This window comes from Pseudopipra pipra, chromosome 10, assembly GCF_036250125.1.
Source record: "Pseudopipra pipra isolate bDixPip1 chromosome 10, bDixPip1.hap1, whole genome shotgun sequence".
In the NCBI taxonomy this organism is placed as follows: Eukaryota; Metazoa; Chordata; class Aves; order Passeriformes; family Pipridae; genus Pseudopipra; species Pseudopipra pipra.
Window position 1 is genome coordinate 15948433 of NC_087558.1, and position 16981 is coordinate 15965413.

General features: G+C 40.9%; 1 protein-coding gene across 3 annotated transcripts in view; it reads left to right on the forward strand.

Annotated features, from left to right (window-relative positions):
- The window catches only part of PID1 (phosphotyrosine interaction domain containing 1), an 86122-nt gene extending 70945 nt beyond the window's left edge, over positions 1-15177 (forward strand). For all 3 annotated transcript variants that reach the window (XM_064666450.1, XM_064666452.1, XM_064666451.1), the window contains exon 3: positions 13205-15177. In XM_064666450.1, coding sequence (XP_064522520.1) covers positions 13205-13681 — 477 coding nt within the window. In that variant the 3' untranslated portion in view covers positions 13682-15177. The remainder of the gene's footprint in view (positions 1-13204) is intronic.
- The last annotated feature ends 1804 nt before the right edge of the window (positions 15178-16981 follow it).

A 16981-nucleotide genomic window follows, 5' to 3' on the forward strand; every position in this document is an offset into this window, starting at 1 on the left:
ATGCCGTTTTCTTTCTGTTGTGCTGTCATACTTCAATTATGCTCATGCATAAATAAACCTAAAATGTATGTTATTCTCTATTTAAAACTATTTAGCCAAAATAATAACAGCTTTGGTAAGAAATGAGGCTGTTAACAGAAACTTAGCAAGGGCTGTAATCCTTGAGTAAAAGTACAGTTGTGTGTTGTATCAGGCTCCCTGGGAACAGGAGCACTTTGGCTTTGCTTGCTTCAGGCTACATGGAGAAAGCTACAGAATTTTAAAAGACGAGTAATTCCTGATTTGTTAATGCACACAACAATTTCTCTTGCCAAATTTCTGCCTGCATTTTTAGATACTGAAAGAGCGGTCAGCTTTGCTTAGAATGCTTGACACATGTTGCTGTCTGCGCTCTTTTGAAAGTCTCTCTGTCAAATCTCAAAGCAAAGGCAGAGAGCACTCTAAACCCATGGGCTTTCTTGAAATGCCTGGAAATATTTGGTTCCTGCTCTTTGGGGAAGAGAAACCTTCCCCTGTGGGCAGTTTATTCCAGTCTTGGCCATGTGCTTTGTCACTTCAAACTCTGCTTCTTTGTTCTTCCTGTCTATCTGATCCTGGAAAGTGCTGGAGAAAGTATTACACGCTGGTTGGACTCTTAGTTTGATATGATCAAGAAACTATTAAGCTCTCACAAGATCTGCTCATTCTATTAAATAATTTTATTAACTATATGAAAAATTGTAACTCTAGGACGGTAATGAATGAGACTGAGTATTGTTTCAGAGCTGTGAAACTCCTTGTTGGAGGAAAATGTTAATTATTTATGTAGAAAACAATAATTCGACTTCTGAGACTTCTGAGATTTTTAGCAGATATATATTGCAGTCATAGTTAGCAATATGTTGATTTTTGGGTGGGGAGACCTTGTTGAGCTTATTATGCAAAACAGGAAGGCAGAAAATAGGAATGAGTGGAGCTCCTGTTGTGTTTCTTTTACCCTGACTTCTCCGAAAGCAATGTCGGCTATGGAGAGTAAATGAATTTGATGCTCTGCATGTTCAGTTGTTGCTCTGAATCAGTATTGATCCCACCACTGTGTTTTCCTGCTCTATCTTTATATCCTTTCTTTCTAACTATTCATACAAACACATAAATCCTTTGCAAATATAAATTGGAGCAATTTTTTAAATCCAGATGGCAGTTTTGTTTGGCTAAGAACTGCAAGACTGGGGCCTTTTTATAATGTTATTGATTATTATATTTTAACTGCAGGTATTCATTGTTGCACAAAGACAGTAAATGTCAAGAAAAACAGTGAAGAGTTTATTTATTTTCATCATAAGTAGTTTCTTTTTTCCTTAGATCCCTAAAATTTGTGCCGGTTTGGTCTTCGTCAAACAGATCAACATCAGGGCTATTCAGTATAGATTTTGTCTTTGCAAAGTCAACTTCAGGGCCAGTGGAAACCATGAAAATTAATTTTCTGCCCTTTGTAAAAGCCATGACCTCTGTAATACAGAGAGGTGAACTGTGGATATGAAGGGAGCTTCTAGGAGTTTACTGTACTGCTGGTGTGAACAGTGGTTTGTCTGACCTGCAGCCATCTGAATTATACTGGGGGCAAGCTGCTGTAATAGATGACATAAATTGCAGCACTGGTAAGTAGAGCTGTCCCCAGAGAAGAGGACCTTTGCCCCCATCCCGTTCTTTCCTCCAGACAGTCCTCCCCTTTGGAGTGCTGCTTTCCAGGCTCTCCCATCCTAGGCTTGGTCTTTCATCTTGGCTGAAATTAGCACCATGGAAGTCTCCACATCTCAGTTTTTGCTTCAGGCGGTTAAGGGCTGTATTTCTGGCTGCTTTGTAGGCTTCTTACCCTAGAGCTGAAACATAATGCCAAGAGAATGGGTTGGAGGCAATGTGGCATTTCTGGGTGAGGTGATTAGGTAATGCTGTGATTAAATTAACCAGGAAAGGAAGGGGACTCCCTCTGTAATACTGTAAAAAACCTCCTGATGCCTAGAGAAATCCCAGGAGATAACCATCTCTAGAGCCCAGACAGCCTGATGAAGGCTAAGGATCACTTTTAGGTCTTTCTGTGCTGGCTGGAAAAACATTATCCAAACAGAAAGTGACTGTATTGAAGACAGAGGCAAGCACTAAATCCATTGTGAAAACAGGGCCTTGGAGGCACTGTGAACCATGGCTTTGGAAATGAATTAAAAACTGTATGGCCCTATTGTCTTTCATCATTATACTCTTTGGGACATATTTGTTCTTTAAAAATCTTCTGTTTAGCCTGCTAACATACTGTGGCTGAGTGAGAAATTTCTGGTTAAATTGTAATATAGTGTCATAAACCATAGAAGCAGTGAGGTTGTATTCTTTCTGGTCTGTGGAGAAGCCTGTGTTGCTATGGCCTTGATACAGAGTTTGATAACACAAACAAATGATAAATCAGGCATATTTATCTAAGGGCTCATTTAGCAATAAAAAGAGTTGTTTAACTGTATTTTCTTCTTAATAATGTATTTAGTGTTTTTTATTAATTTGAAATATGCAAGGTCTGTATTTCATTGCTGCAGTGAAAGAACCCAACCCAGGGTAGGCACTGTATTTCTTCTTCTCCAAACTTCGAGTAAGACTTTTCCTGGAGATGCTAAAACTCGTGAGAGCTGGAAAAATCTCAAAGGGTTTTGCTAAGTCATGGAACTCATTTCCCATAGTGATTCATTAAGGAGATGCAAAAGTAATGACAGGGTATTTTCATCAGAGACTTTGTGGATGTGGGTACAGTTACATTTGTATGGGGGTGATTTTTCTGTTTCCTCATGCTCTTCAGGGAATGTGTTTCATTTGCAGTGTGTGGAGAATAGCAGAAGGAGCAAGTGCTGCCATTTCTGGGAGTCTCTCGTGTTTGTGCTTTGTTTTGTAATTTTTTCTTTTTTTGAATGTTACTGATCTTACAGCACTCAGGGGAGGAAGAACTGAAATAGTTTTATTATCATTGCTTTTCTTGTGTTCTGTCTGCAATGTAGGCCTGACACTTCCATTGAAATACAAACCAAATCTGTAGTCATCTTCAGTGGTTCCTGAAGCTGGCTCCCTTCCCTTTTGCTCTTAATTTCAGGTGTTGTCAAGTTGTGCCAGGAAGTGAGTGCAGTTGAGATGTTTGGTCTCCTTAACTGAATGGCTTAGTAACAGGGGCTTTGTTCAGTTTTATTACTTGGCATCTTCTTTTGAAAGGAAGAACTAAAGGGGAAATACAAAGATCTCATGGGGAATGTGCAAAGAAGGGAACCTTGAGGACAGATCTCTTACTCATAAAAGAAGGTGAAAAACATGCACTCTGTGTGTCTTTCTGGGAGTACTTCAGTGTCCAAAGTCTTGGGGAGTATGTAAAATGCACATGCCTTGGTGGAAGACGTGGCCGAAGGATACAGCCATTCCCATACTGGCTGTTTGCGTGCTGCATCAGGTACAATCAAAGTTTTTGTAGGACTGGTGCCAAAGTGAACTTTCTGTGGGTTGGAAAGGAAGGGGGACAAAGTAAAAGCAAACAATCTGCTCCCCTCTCCACCCGTGGGCTCTTTCCCTCTGCTATGAGACAACAGCTGTGAGGAACCCAGTACTAAAAAGCTTTCTGAAACATGATGAGGTGCTTAATCAGATTTCCATGTTCGGTTTCAACCTCATGTAAATAAAGAATGTGTAGTGAAAAGTCTTGTGTGTAATTTGAATATGAACGTGAAGGTTGGTGTCTGCTTGTGGGGAGATCATGATTATGCAAATTTACACCACTTTCTGCTGGCAGAAGGGATGTTCTCAGTGTGAGGCTTTTGAGGTATTAGAGGAAAGGTTTTGGAAGGACTTTGTGTGAAGGAAACTTCAAGTAATTGCAATAGTTACTACAGAGTGGATTGGGTTTTTTTCTCGCTTCACTGGCTTCATCCACCTCTCTGCTCTGTGAAGACTCCTGAAAGAAAATGGGAAATGAACTGGCTTATCCAAGAATTAATTTCAACCCAGTGGTAACTGGATACAGAGAAAGGAAGTTATGTGAGGCAATGAAAGGAGACAAAGGAGAAAAGTGATCTAAATAGCAACATAAAGAAAATATTTGGGAATAAAAATTATCATCGACTTGTACAATAGTGTGTCCCGCAGCCCTGCTGAGGTTGTGTGTGATGGATATATTCGTTCATTCAGTTATGTCTTGCACTACAACGTTTTTAAATCACTGCTAGAATGAAATTGATTTCTTGAGTTTTAAATAGTGCAGTGTAAATCTTCCACTCACACCAGGACTTGAGTCTCTGACTGCAAGCTCACTGCAGTTTGCCAGTTCCATTTGATTTCATTTCAGATTCATCCCCGCAAGCCAAACCACAAAAAGAGCTTCCTGTCCAGTGGAGAATGAAATGCAAGATGTGATCCTTTTGTTGCTAACGGGAGGCTGCAGAGAGCAAAGCTGGCTCTTGCTGAGGTTGTGTTTGGGCTTGGTTAACCATTTTGGCAATGAGGCAGAGACTCCTGGTCACTGGATATAAGTTAGATGCTCTTAGGTCTAACTGAGGGCAGTTTATAAAAAGCCTTACTAAGCAGCAGCCTGATGTGATGAAAGGTGAAAAGCCTGGATCGTTGTGTTTCTCAGGGTTGTCTTTCTAAAGGAGAGGTTCGCTTGCTGCCTTATTTACCCCACACTGGCTATTTGGCCTGTGGACTCAGTGGGCTTTTTCTTGTTGGCTTTTGTTCCTCTCAGAGCTTATAAATTAAGCTGTCAAGGGTAACTTTTTGTCTTTCGGTACATTTATTTACTAAATCTTAAACTTGCCAAATGTAGATGAGTTTTCCCCTCTCCTTTGCAGGCAGTGGGATTGCTGTTGGTAATGGGGCTGATCACACAGGGTAAGGCAGACTCCACTCCTGTGGGCATGGCAGAGGTTTTTGTCTTCTGTTCCCCTCCCCAAGTGGCCTCAGTGGGAGGCCTGGCAGAGCTCTGGGAGGTTTATTTGGCCATGAAGAGGGGCTCTGGGATTTCTGTGTGATTGTGGGTGTCTCACTCAGAGCTGGGACAGGATCTCAGAGATGTGCCCTGTGCTTTGATGTCCATTGTCTGCAGTCCCTGGGGTGTTTGTCCTGCATGGTGTCTGAGGAGTGAGAGGTTCTTCATGGGTGAGCTCTGCCCTCAAAAAAACACCAATGCCTGAGATGCTGCCCTGGCAGATGTGGGACTGGGCATTGGGACACCCACCCTGGGCCACAGTAACTCTCCTGCTGCCATGTTAAAGGGCTTTCCTAGAGGCTATCTCAGAAGCAGCAGCAGTGAAACTGATAATGTGTCTTTCTTTTACTGGGAATGAGCATTTTTCAAGGAAAGGTATTTTCACAGTGCCCCAACTCTTCCTTCTCCTTCACCTGTTACAGCTACCTGGAAGCATGGAGGCTGTAAAACCCGAAAGGACAATGATGGGCTAAAAATAACTGGAGCTCTTGCGTCCTCCAAAGACATTTAGTTGGAGAATTATATCCAAAGTGATTATCACTTTACACCTTACTTGTGTGGTGAACCCTTCCAGGGAGGGAGCTAAGGCAGGATCTGCTGCACAGTCACAGCTGAGAACACATGGGAAAGTAAAGGCATCTGTGAAGGGCTGCTGTGAGTGTGGCGTGGGGACAGATGGACGGAGCAGTTGCTGCCCAGTGGTTGTTTTTCCTTAGGAGTTCTGAAGATGTAAAGAGTTGAATGCACATCTTGCTGAGTTTGTTTATTGTTTTTGTTTTTGAGGGGGAATTTTAGCATTGTTTTAAGACCTGGGTTCAGCTTTGTTCCCATTAAAGGAGTCAGATGCTGGCTGTTGACTTAACTGCTGAAGAGGTGCTAATGCTTCCAGCTTTTTCTGGAGCTACTCTTTGATTCCTTGGAATAAATCAGACCTCAACTACTGATCTTTTTTTCTCTCCCTCCTAATCCAGTGGGCAGCTGTCAGAGTTGATGGTTATTTTCCATTAAACATTCACCCAGCTCAGTCTGTTCTCCCTCTGAATTTTGTCTGAAAAATAAAACACTTTTTCACATATTTCTGTAAGCCACATTACTACATTTACTGAGTATTTCTGTGTGCTGAGGAGCTCTGCTGTTCCCACAAAGACCCTCGTGTTTGTGCTGTGAAGGCTTTGGCTGGACATGGGCAGTGTGGGTGAGGAAACAGTGACAGGCAAAGGGAAACTGTGCAGCCTTTTTACTTAACTGAGTTATTTTTTTGGATCTTAAGCAAATGTTTCTTGAATGCAGTTCACGGTATTTGCTCAGTGATCCAATGGAATGTCTGGGATATTTTTGTTTTTTTTTTTCTCCAGGGCCAAAAAGCAGGTTTTGGCACTAAATCCCGAAGTTGCCAGTCTGGGGCTGAGTCACTGCACTTTAGGGTTAGGAGTGCTAAGCTGGTGCAGTGGTGTGGTGAGACAGGCACCCTGGCCAGCACAGAGTGCTCCTGCTGTGCCTAGAGCTGGATGTGTTAATTAATGATGTTGAAAATGACTCTACAGCTAGATCTGGGTTTACTGAAATGAAAGCTGTGCCAGGACTAACCGAGCTGCTGGGCAGCATGCTGCAGGCCTGTCCCACTCATATCCCAACTGTACTGTGGATAAAAAAGTCCAGTTTCAGCACTCAAATCTCTGTGACCCTCTGGTGAGCCCTGCTTTGCCCCAACTACCCAGCACAGGAGGCACAGTGGGCTTTGGGCATTCTGTCATTGCAGTGAGGCCTGAGCACAGGTTTCCTGAGTAGCAGCTTCTTGCAGTGTTTTCCAGACCTCATGATGATGTGGAGATGAAGCTTGCTGTGTTCTGGCCTCAACAATACAGTGTGGAGTCTGGGTGAAGCTTGGACTTTCTCGTCCTGCATCTGCTTTTGTATTGCAAACCCAGAGAGTGTCTGCGTGTTTGTGTTCCAGCTGCAATCTATCATAAGACATGCACACATCCTCCCAAACTTGCTTTTGGCCACTCTTCTTCAAATCTCCTCTGTATTCCTCTTAAATACTTCTGTGAGTTTACTTAATCTTTAGACTGGTAGTTCTTGCTTGACTGGGACAAACTGACAAACTTCAGGCTTTGGAATAGGTTGCCCAGGGAGGTGGTGGAATCACCATCCCTGGAGGTGTTTGAGGCTCTTGGATCTGGTGCTGGGTGATGTGATTTAGTGGTTTAGGTGTTACAGTGGTAGTGCTGAGTGGAAAGTTGGACTGGATGATCTTAAAGGTCTCTTTCAACCTTGATGATTCCATGATTCTGTGACGGTTTACTTGCTGACTTGTGCATCCTGACACAGACCCTTCCAGTCACTTCTTCATTGCCACATATCCTGAAGTTGCCACAGAAGAAATTCTGTTTTCAGAAAAAAAATATGTCATTAGCTCTGCTTGCCTCATCACCTCTGCTTGCCTCACCTTTAAGTGAGGAATATCTTGCTATCTCTATCAAATAACAAGTTGCACCTAGACCAGATTTGGGGCTAAAGGGATGTTTACTTTAAAACACCGATGGACAAAAGAGACAGCGATCTATTACTAAGATTTGCACAAGATTCAAGATCCTCCAGGGCATCCTCTGGTGACTGCAAGTATGCAGAGTAAATACCTGCTGGCTCAAGTTCAGTGCTCTATTTGTTTTATTTTTTTCATTTTCTTTGTTAATTTTGTTGACAAAGAGCCACCTTATTTGGTGTGGAAGAAATAATCATATTAAAGAAATAACTAAGGAGTTAATTTTGCATATGGTCTTTTGATCATAGTCTTGAATAGTGCGAGAGCCCAGAGTCCTGTGTGTGTACATGTTCCCATGCCAAGTTGCTGTGCCAAGAGAGCATCTGTCCTCGTGTAATACAGTAATTATGGATCTTTACAACTTGGATCTGCTTTCTTGGAGCAGTGATAGTCTATGGACTGGGAATAGGGAACAGAAGGAGGAAAGGTCATTCAGCTGCCTAACTTTAGTGAGGCTTGTGAGGTAGGAGCAGTATGGACATGTGGTCCATTGAGGAGTTGGATCTGAAGTCAGATCAACACAGGCAGGAGCTGTGACTTCTGACAAATCATGCTGTGCTAGAAGTGTAAATGTCTATGGCAGCTGCTATACTGGTCTTTTTGAAGCTGGTAAGTTTTTGAACATAGTTATTAAAAGATATTTTAACTATACATTATTGGACTGAAGGGGCTGAAAACAACGTCAAAGTACTCAGATACTTTTGTGTTTCCAGGATAATGCATGAAATTATTCATCAATTATTCTTCATGCTCTTTGACATGAGGCATCTCTACATGTCAGATGGGTGTAGCTGTGTTAAAAAAAGGGCAAAGGCACAGCATTTTTCTGTTGAGGACTGTTTTGTCAGATACTGACACTGGTGTTGGCAAGTCTCTAGGGTGAAATAAGGAGCTCTTCAGAACATCTTGGCTTTTACTAAAGGTTTGAATGCTTGCAAGCATAGAAGTGCTGAAACCTCAAGTGTATTTTATGTCATGGTTGTTGACAGTGGCTTGTCAGTGAGTGAAGTTTGCCACAGGAAGGCTGGAAAGAATGTGGATAATTTTTAACATGCACAAGAAATTGTTGTGAGGTGTATCTTCCAGAAATTTGTGGGACACAAGATATGACAGGAAATGCCTTTACTTCTTAAGGTTAACACAGTGGCATTGAGCTGGCTTTTGCATTACTTTTCTCCCTTAGAATAGTGTCCAAGGCAAGTAAAGGCTGCAACAACTTGATCATAATTTACTTGTTACAACCAACCTGTAGCTATTCTGCCTTGAACTGATGCTACAATCATAGAATCATTAAGGTTGGAAAAGACCTCCGAGATCACTGAGTCCAACCTTTGAACACTACCTTGTCAATTAAACCATGGCATTAAGTGCCCCGGCCAGTTGTTTCTTGCCATCACTCCCAGGGATGGTGATTCCACCACTTCCCTGGGCAGCCTGGTCCAATGCTTAACAACCCTAGAGGGGAGGGCCCACAGCTACTGGCCTTACTGTGTATAGGATGACACTTGCTATAGGATATGCCATGCTTTCACAAATAAGTCATTTTCCTGAACCGGTGTTTGCTGCCAAGTGACTTGCAGTGTTTCAGAGGAAGAAAAAGCGTTATTCAGTCTTGGTGAACTTTGGCTGGTGGTCAGAGCTGTATTATCACAGATGCAGGTTTCAGCCTTCCCTGTGGCTTTGGCCTGTCTTTGACAATGATTGCTCTCTAGTTAGTAAGGCTGTACAGTTGATTCTGTTTAGGGACTTTTCCAGTGTGTGTTTGCATGTGCAATAATAACTGTAACAATAACAACAACAACAATAATAAGACTACTGCTACTACTACTGTCTTTTTGTGCCCTTCACGTGTGGTTCTTATGAGTATTAAAGATGAAATTCTGTTTTGGATTTTTTTTTTTGTACTTCCCTGCTGGCTTCACGCTGATAAGAGATCAACAATTTTAATGGAAAAGACCACCGCTGGGAATTTTTGCCTCAAAAATAGTTTTCTTCTCCATCTGATAATGGGAAGAATCATCTGTTCTTTGACCTTTGATTGGCAGACTTGGAAATTGAAAAGCAAGATGGTTGCACTGTAATACCTTTACTCTAATGATGTGTGTGGTCAGTGGTTTCTGGGCGTTTAAACAAGGGTGGGTACACTGTGAGATGTGTTGAGGTAAGAGCTGAAATGCAGGGAGCACTGCTTGTGGAATAACTTTGTAACTGAGAGCTCATGGAGAAGTAACCTAAAAATCCAACTTTTGCTGGTTTTTGTTCATACTGGTACTGTCCCTGCAATATGCAAATGTTAATGTCTAAGTTAATAAATTGGACAGTTTCAGTAGGATTAATATTTAGTGGATAACATGTAGATGATACTTAATCATGGAGAAAACTTTCTTCTGAACAGGATACTGCCGTTTTAGGGTCAAATACCTTTTTGTGGGTCAAATATTTGAGGTGTCTTGCCACCTCCTGTATCCCTGTTCTCTTTTTGTCAGGGGACCGTGATGCAATGAAATGTTAGACATCTGTCTTCACTAAAAGCTTCAGTGATGCTGCTCTTGTCAAATGCTCGTATCTCGACTAGTAAAAAAAATAATCATTCGTTTAAAAAGAAACAAAAAATAACAGCACTAGTAGGTGTAGATGTTTCTATGTAAGACACAGTACAGAAGAGACTCTAAAGCAGAGGCTTTGTTTATTCTCTCTTCTGTGAACTGCTTGTTGTAATGGCTAAGCACCTTATAAATATTTATGGATGTGTCCTCAAAGGAAAATCAAATTTATATAATGAAAATGCAAAGTGGTGTTAAAAGAGTAACTTTCCAAAGGTTCCTATACAGTTATACTGTGATAAAACTGGAACAGTAAATCAGACTAGTATATCCCCTTTTTGTAAATGAGCCATCATCCCATCCTCCTTATTAGTTACTTTTGCATTGGCTGCTTTCAGAGTAATTCAGTGCTTTTCTTCTTAAAATAAAAATACTTTACTTTAAGGAAATACATTATTTTTTGCAACTTCACCCTTAAGCAGGCCACACATGGATTGATGGCCAGCAGGGGTTTGCAGTTAGTGTCTGCAAAGGAACAGAGAAGAACATTAAATTCAATTTATGCTGCTGTGTGACAACTTGCTCTGATCTTGCTCCTCAGCTGCTGGAGGTGTCACGAGCATCACTTGGGAGTTGCCTGTGCTCAGAAGCTGATGCTGTGTGCTGGGGTGGATTAGAGAATGTTGCTCAGCAGTGCCGACTGCCTGGGAAGGCCTGTAGTAATGCTGCCTAACTGGGATGGGGCTGCCTTAGCTTTCCTCTCCTCTTCCAGCCCTCATGCTGCTGCTCAGGGCAGCTCACATGCTGTCAGCAGCTTCCTCTTTAGGGCAAGCCAGTAATGGAACAATTCCCTGCATGGACTGCTGTGCACTCATGAGAGGTGCTTGTTTCTGTGGGCTCCAGCTGACACTGGTCTTCTACGAACAGTGACTGGGGGACAAAATGCTGCAGTGGTGGCAGCTCACTCCTGCAGCCAGGGATTCAAGGCTGTCTTTGGGCAGTGACAAAGTGTATGAGCAAGAGGATATTTTTCTGTTTCTCAGAGTTTAAAGCCTTTGTGCAAATCTCTTTGAAGTTAGTGAAGGACTCGTGATGTTGCAATGGGCTTTGAATTTGACCCCAAATGTCAATTTACAGTATGTGTTTTGTTTTTTGTTAGTTGACTTGTGAATATGAAACAATGCTGAGTGAACCTTTGGAATATATTGAATTCACCATTCAAACACAATATATTGGAGAATATATTGAATGTGCAAATTTGCCCAATGATCTTGATCTGTTCAAAGCAATATGACTGTGGATATATGTTGAAATACCCTCCAGTATATTGCAGACACATTCCTCTTTGGTCCTGCGTGTGCTGTTTGTATGTGTTTAGTTGGCACTGTGAGCTCTGAGGTTTTCTTTTAAGTTATTCTACAGTACTTGAGGGAACTCAACTCTCATCACTAATAAAATAAAAAAAGGCAAACCAATAGTAGGTCTTGCCTTGTTAACTGCTCTAGCTGTTGTGATTCCCACTGTTCAAAAAAAAACAAACATAAAGCTTTATAAGATTTAGCATATTTCCTATGCAAAGCATGAATATTTATAGGCAAAGAATAAGACTTCCCATTTTGAAATGTCAGTGCTATGAAATTGCTTTTTTGGCAGGCGTGATTAAGCCACACAGATTTCCAATAAAGTTTTGTATGCTTTTTCCTTAATTATAGCTTAATTTAGGTCTCTGAGTTTAACAAAACCTATGAAGCTTGCAGCAAAATATTTTTCTTGTGAAAAATTTTGTTTGCATGGATTACAAATCCTGTATTTCTTGTGGTTATGATTTTTTAAATGTGCTTAAATGTGAAAATTCCATATTTTTTTCTCTACATTTCTTAGCGCATTTACAACAGTAAAATAACTGATACTGTGTGCTTAATACAGAATTTTTGGAAAGTGTATGTGATTAATTTTTGGAAAGTGTATGTGATTAATTTTTCGCTCCAAACGCCTTGAGTAAAATGTACTGGAGGTTGTAAGACATCAAGCAAGAGGCACAAGGTTCTGTCTCAGGCAGTTACTTCTGCAAGACACAAATAGGAAGCAATTTTGCTTTCATATAGTTGTTCTTAAATGCACCATTCTGACAACAGCGATAAATGGAATAATCTGCATAATTGTATTTGTGTGCCATTGACCTGTCTTTTCTAGAGAAAATCCCCTTTTCCCAGATCAAATAATCTCCCATTCAACTGTAAGTGAAAGGAATCCTTATTAGCAGCTGCACAGATTTAGGGGAATATTTCTGCACAGGCTTAACACAGAATTTTGATATGGACCTCTCAGTGAATTTGATATTTGGTGAACAAAATACAGTAAGGGCACTAAACCCACCTTGCTTTCCTGTGCTGTTTGGGATTTGATTTTCTCAAAAGAGCTAGACAGAAAAGCAGAGAGATGATATGATTAAACTAAGGTAGATCTATTACTAGATTTTTTTAACAGCATATTTTTTAAATTGATGTAATAAATGTCTCATCCCTCTTCAAAGATAGAGTTTTGAACAGCTTTGAGCTATTCCTGGCTTAATACTTAAGTAGAAACAGCAGAAGTGGTGGAAAAACAGGATCATTTTGAAAAAAACCCACACGTTCAAACTGTTTAAATCCTCTGCTGTGATCATGCTTTTCTGACCCCCTGCAGCCTTGCATTATCAGACTGAGAATGTCTCCATCTCCCTAATAGTAATGTTCAAAATATGATGCAAATAAATCATCTGAATAAAGTAGGGAGGAAAAAAAGCTACCTGGGGCCTGCTCCACCAACATTTGCACTTGCAAACATGAACTTAGAGGCAGTCAGGGGCTCTAAAAGTGGGCTTTCTGGGGGAGCTGACAAAAGTGAAATCCCTTGAAACTCAGACACTGGCCATTTTTAACTTCTGTGTTTGAATGGTGAATTCAGCGTCTGGAAAGCAAATATTTGGAGAGGAGTTTGAAAACTGTTTTACTGAAAGTGAAGGGGAGTCAGGGGTGTTTTCAAGGGGAGGGGGGATGTTTTTATTTTCCAGTAAAGAAAAGTTCCCTGGGATGGCAGAAAGTAACACCCAAGTCTGCCATCTGTGTTTTCACCTATCTTTGCTCTTCTTTGCAGGTTACATATTTGGGTAAGGTTTCCACAACAGGAATGCAATTTTTGTCAGGCTGCACAGAGAAACCAGTCATTGAATTATGGAAGAAGCACACGCTCACCAGGGAGGATGTTTACCCAGCTAATGCCCTTCTGGAAATTCGCCCTTTCCAAGTCTGGCTGCACCATCTGGACCTCAAAGGTGAGGCGACAGTCCACATGGATACCTTTCAGGTAGCACGTATAGCCTACTGCACTGCTGACCACAACATCAGCCCAAACATCTTTGCTTGGGTCTATCGGGAGATCAACGATGACTTGTCCTACCAGATGGACTGCCATGCTGTAGAGTGTGAGAGCAAGCTGGAGGCCAAGAAGCTGGCCCATGCCATGATGGAGGCCTTTAAGAAGACTTTTCACAGCATGAAAAGTGATGGCCGGATCCACAGGAACAGCTCGTCAGAGGAAGTGTCTCATGAATTTGAATCTGACGATGGCTGACTGGACTCATTCACGGTTCAGCAGAGGCAGAAACGGCTTAGGGAATGAAAGCTGATAGAAGAATAAGCAACAATTGAAACAGGGGAATGAAAGGACTGCCAAACACTTGTCTGACCAGCTTTTTAAATCAAAAGAGCAATTTGGTACCTACAGATTACGCATCATTAAAGTAATCATGTTACATTGAAATCTGCTGCTGTTGTAAAAGTGAGGAAAAAATCTCTCCCCCGTCTCTCCACGCACTCATTGCTGCCCCTTTCTCATCTCTGTAGTTCAGGTGCATACCATGAAGTACAGTCATTCCTGTTTTTCTTATAAGACTGGTCAGGTAATTTTATTAGTTGCTTCTTTGGCATTCCTAGCTGCGGGCTGATGCTGATGCACAAGAGCAAGTAGACCTGGAAAGCCCTAATGGTTCCCGAAGAATCTTTCTCCACAATGCATCACAAAAATCCTTTGACCGAACGTAGGCTAAGACAGCCATACATAGCCTTTTAGACTAATGGCCTGGCATTCTGCAGTTAATTCACATTTCACAGATAAAAATGAAAGATGCTTGTATGTACACATTATATCATATGCTATCCTTTATTTTATTCATTGTACCTATTTTCTTAATATACCTGCTGCCACATCTTTCACCCAACACCAGTAGTTGCAGTTTCAGACTGTGTACTGCAGGATACCAAAAAGGGGTGGGCAAAAATATTCCCCAATGGCTGGGGGTACAGCAAGTCAGCACTGCTATCTGTGCATTTTCCTACCCTGATGTGCTCCACAGGAGGGGGGCCCACTGGGAGTAGTTGAGGGACACTTGGGTCTGTCAGTGTTTGAACTGTGACTTCTCATCAACCTCAGGTCTGAAGTGCCACGAGCACGGGAGCCACGAGTCCGTGTTACCGGACATTGCTGGTCAAGTGGCCCTGCTGGGATGGAGCTGGCAGTGTCTCGTCACACAGCCAGGGCTGTGTTACTGTAAAGATCAAAGGAAATGGTCCCTTAGGAGCCAGGTTTGAACATCTGTTCTGGTTGAGAACCTCATGTTAAGATTCCCGTATCTTTCCTTGTTCGCAGATATGCAGTCATGCCTTTCTTAAATGCAGATGTTTAATAAAACTCAAATAAAAGGAAAAACTTGTTTCATTTGATATTTTTTAAGGCTGAGAGCAGATCAATAGTTTGCAAGTAACTCTGCTCCTTTGTACGACCTTGTTTGTAATTATGGTAATGTTAGGGGCACTAGGGCACCTTACAGAAGCCTTAAAAGAAAGCTAATCCAAGCAGATAGCTCTGTGTCTGTGTTTTGTGCATCTACGTGTTTGTATGTGAGAGTGTTTGTGTGAGTCCAGTGGTAAAGCATGTACATTGTGCATGGAGATATATTGAGGAGGGCCCACACCTCTTGAAAATATGCTTGTTGCTTTATAATGTATGTAAACCGTTCTTCAGCATAAATGCATTCATACTTCAATAAAAAAAAAAAGTTTTGAGTTAAACTCTTTTAGCTGTCTTTCCACTGTAATCTCTGTGGTTTTATGTGCGTGGGTTTTGTATTCATTTTGTTTAGTGGAATGAAAATGTTAATTTATTTCCATTTAAGTATTACATCAGTTTTCATGAGAATTACCATTAGCATTCTAAAATTATTTTCTTTTAAATATTTAGGTTAATTATTGCTGTGAGGTTTTGTTTTGGGGTTTGAGTGTTTTTGTTTGGCTTTTTTGTGTGTTTTTTGTTTTGTGGTTTTTTTGTTTTTTTTTTACTTTGTTGAGAGTGGACATGATCTATAATTTTTGTTTATTAGGATGATGCAGTGATACCACCCCCTCCCACCACCTGACTAGTTGAAATGAGCTCTACTGAGTGGGAGCAGTCACCTGCTGGGGTGGGTTAAGCAAAGAATACCTTTGTTGACAGTTTTGGTTTTGTCTTTTCTTATACAGGACAGTCTACATTTCTGTTTTACAGATGTACTGATTTACAGTGGGTTGAGGAGTGCTCAGAAAGGATATTTGATATTGTGGTGTCTGCAATAATTCCTCATCAATTGGAGGCTATGGATTACATGAGAATTTTGTATGATAAAAATAAAATATGAAGGAGAACATTCTAGTCCTTTTTATTGGAAAGTCAGACCCTTTGAAACATGAACCAGCTATTTTCTAAGGGTTCAAACATGCAAGGGAATATGAGGGAATGTGAACTGCAGTTTGTCTTAGAAAACATGAGATTTGAAAAATAATCAGTATCATGAGTTTGGATCCTTAGATAATATGGAATTCATGCCAAATCTCTCTGCATTATCAATACCAAATGTGTGATGCCATTTGCATGAAGGAGAAAAGCTTTCAGTCCTGAATTGCAAGCATAGCAGTTATCGCTGATTATCGGTTGCCAGTAGATACTGGAATGAAACATCAAGTTAAACTTTTCCTTCAATTAATCTGTTGGAAAAGAAAAATCATGAAGTTTCCATCAGAAGTCACTTCCAGTTGGCTAAAGGCTTTTCTGTTCAACTACAAAGAGCCCAGTTTTGGATCTCACTGCATCCCGCTGTGGGTTGATGAGTTCCTTCAGTGTCAGCCAGGAAAACATGTAAAGGATTTCTTTCCCTCTTCTGCTTGTAGGCAAGAGTGGAAAAGTTTTGAATATCTAAGTGTGTTATTAGAAGTGTGAAAAATGTAGAGAGCATTTTGATCTTTACACCTTGACATCCCTATGTAACGTCACTGGGGTTATGTCAAAGGGATTTTCATAATTTTTCTAACTACCTTAAGAAAGAGAAAGTAAGTGTTACTCCATATAGAGTAAGTTTGTTCAGTTTTCAAGCTCTGAAATCTGAATTTCCTTTGTACCTACCAAATCTTCTCTGGAGCTGTGAGTATATGATTGCTTAGGAGCAGTTTTACTATGGGGAGGGCAACACTCTGCACTGGCAAGCACAGATTGCGTGAGAATTGCTTAGATATGCGTGGGGTTTTAGCCCATGGGGATGGAGAAAGGCAGAGACTCATGTCTTTCATGTTTTAAAAAGCCCCTAAGAACAGCTGAATGTTTTGTTTAAAAAAAAAAGGAAAAGAAAAGAAACAACCCAAAACACAACCAAACAAAAAAACCCCTTTGCAGCTGGTTTCACTCCCTAGCTTTCCAGTAGTGAGTGACTTCATTTTTACATGAAAAAGGCTTTTGCCAATGAATTGCTTTTAATTTTCCTAAAACCTACAAATAAATAGCATGTGATTGAGATACAGAGGCAATCCCATATCAGTCTCTTAGAAAACTTTACATATATATGTTATT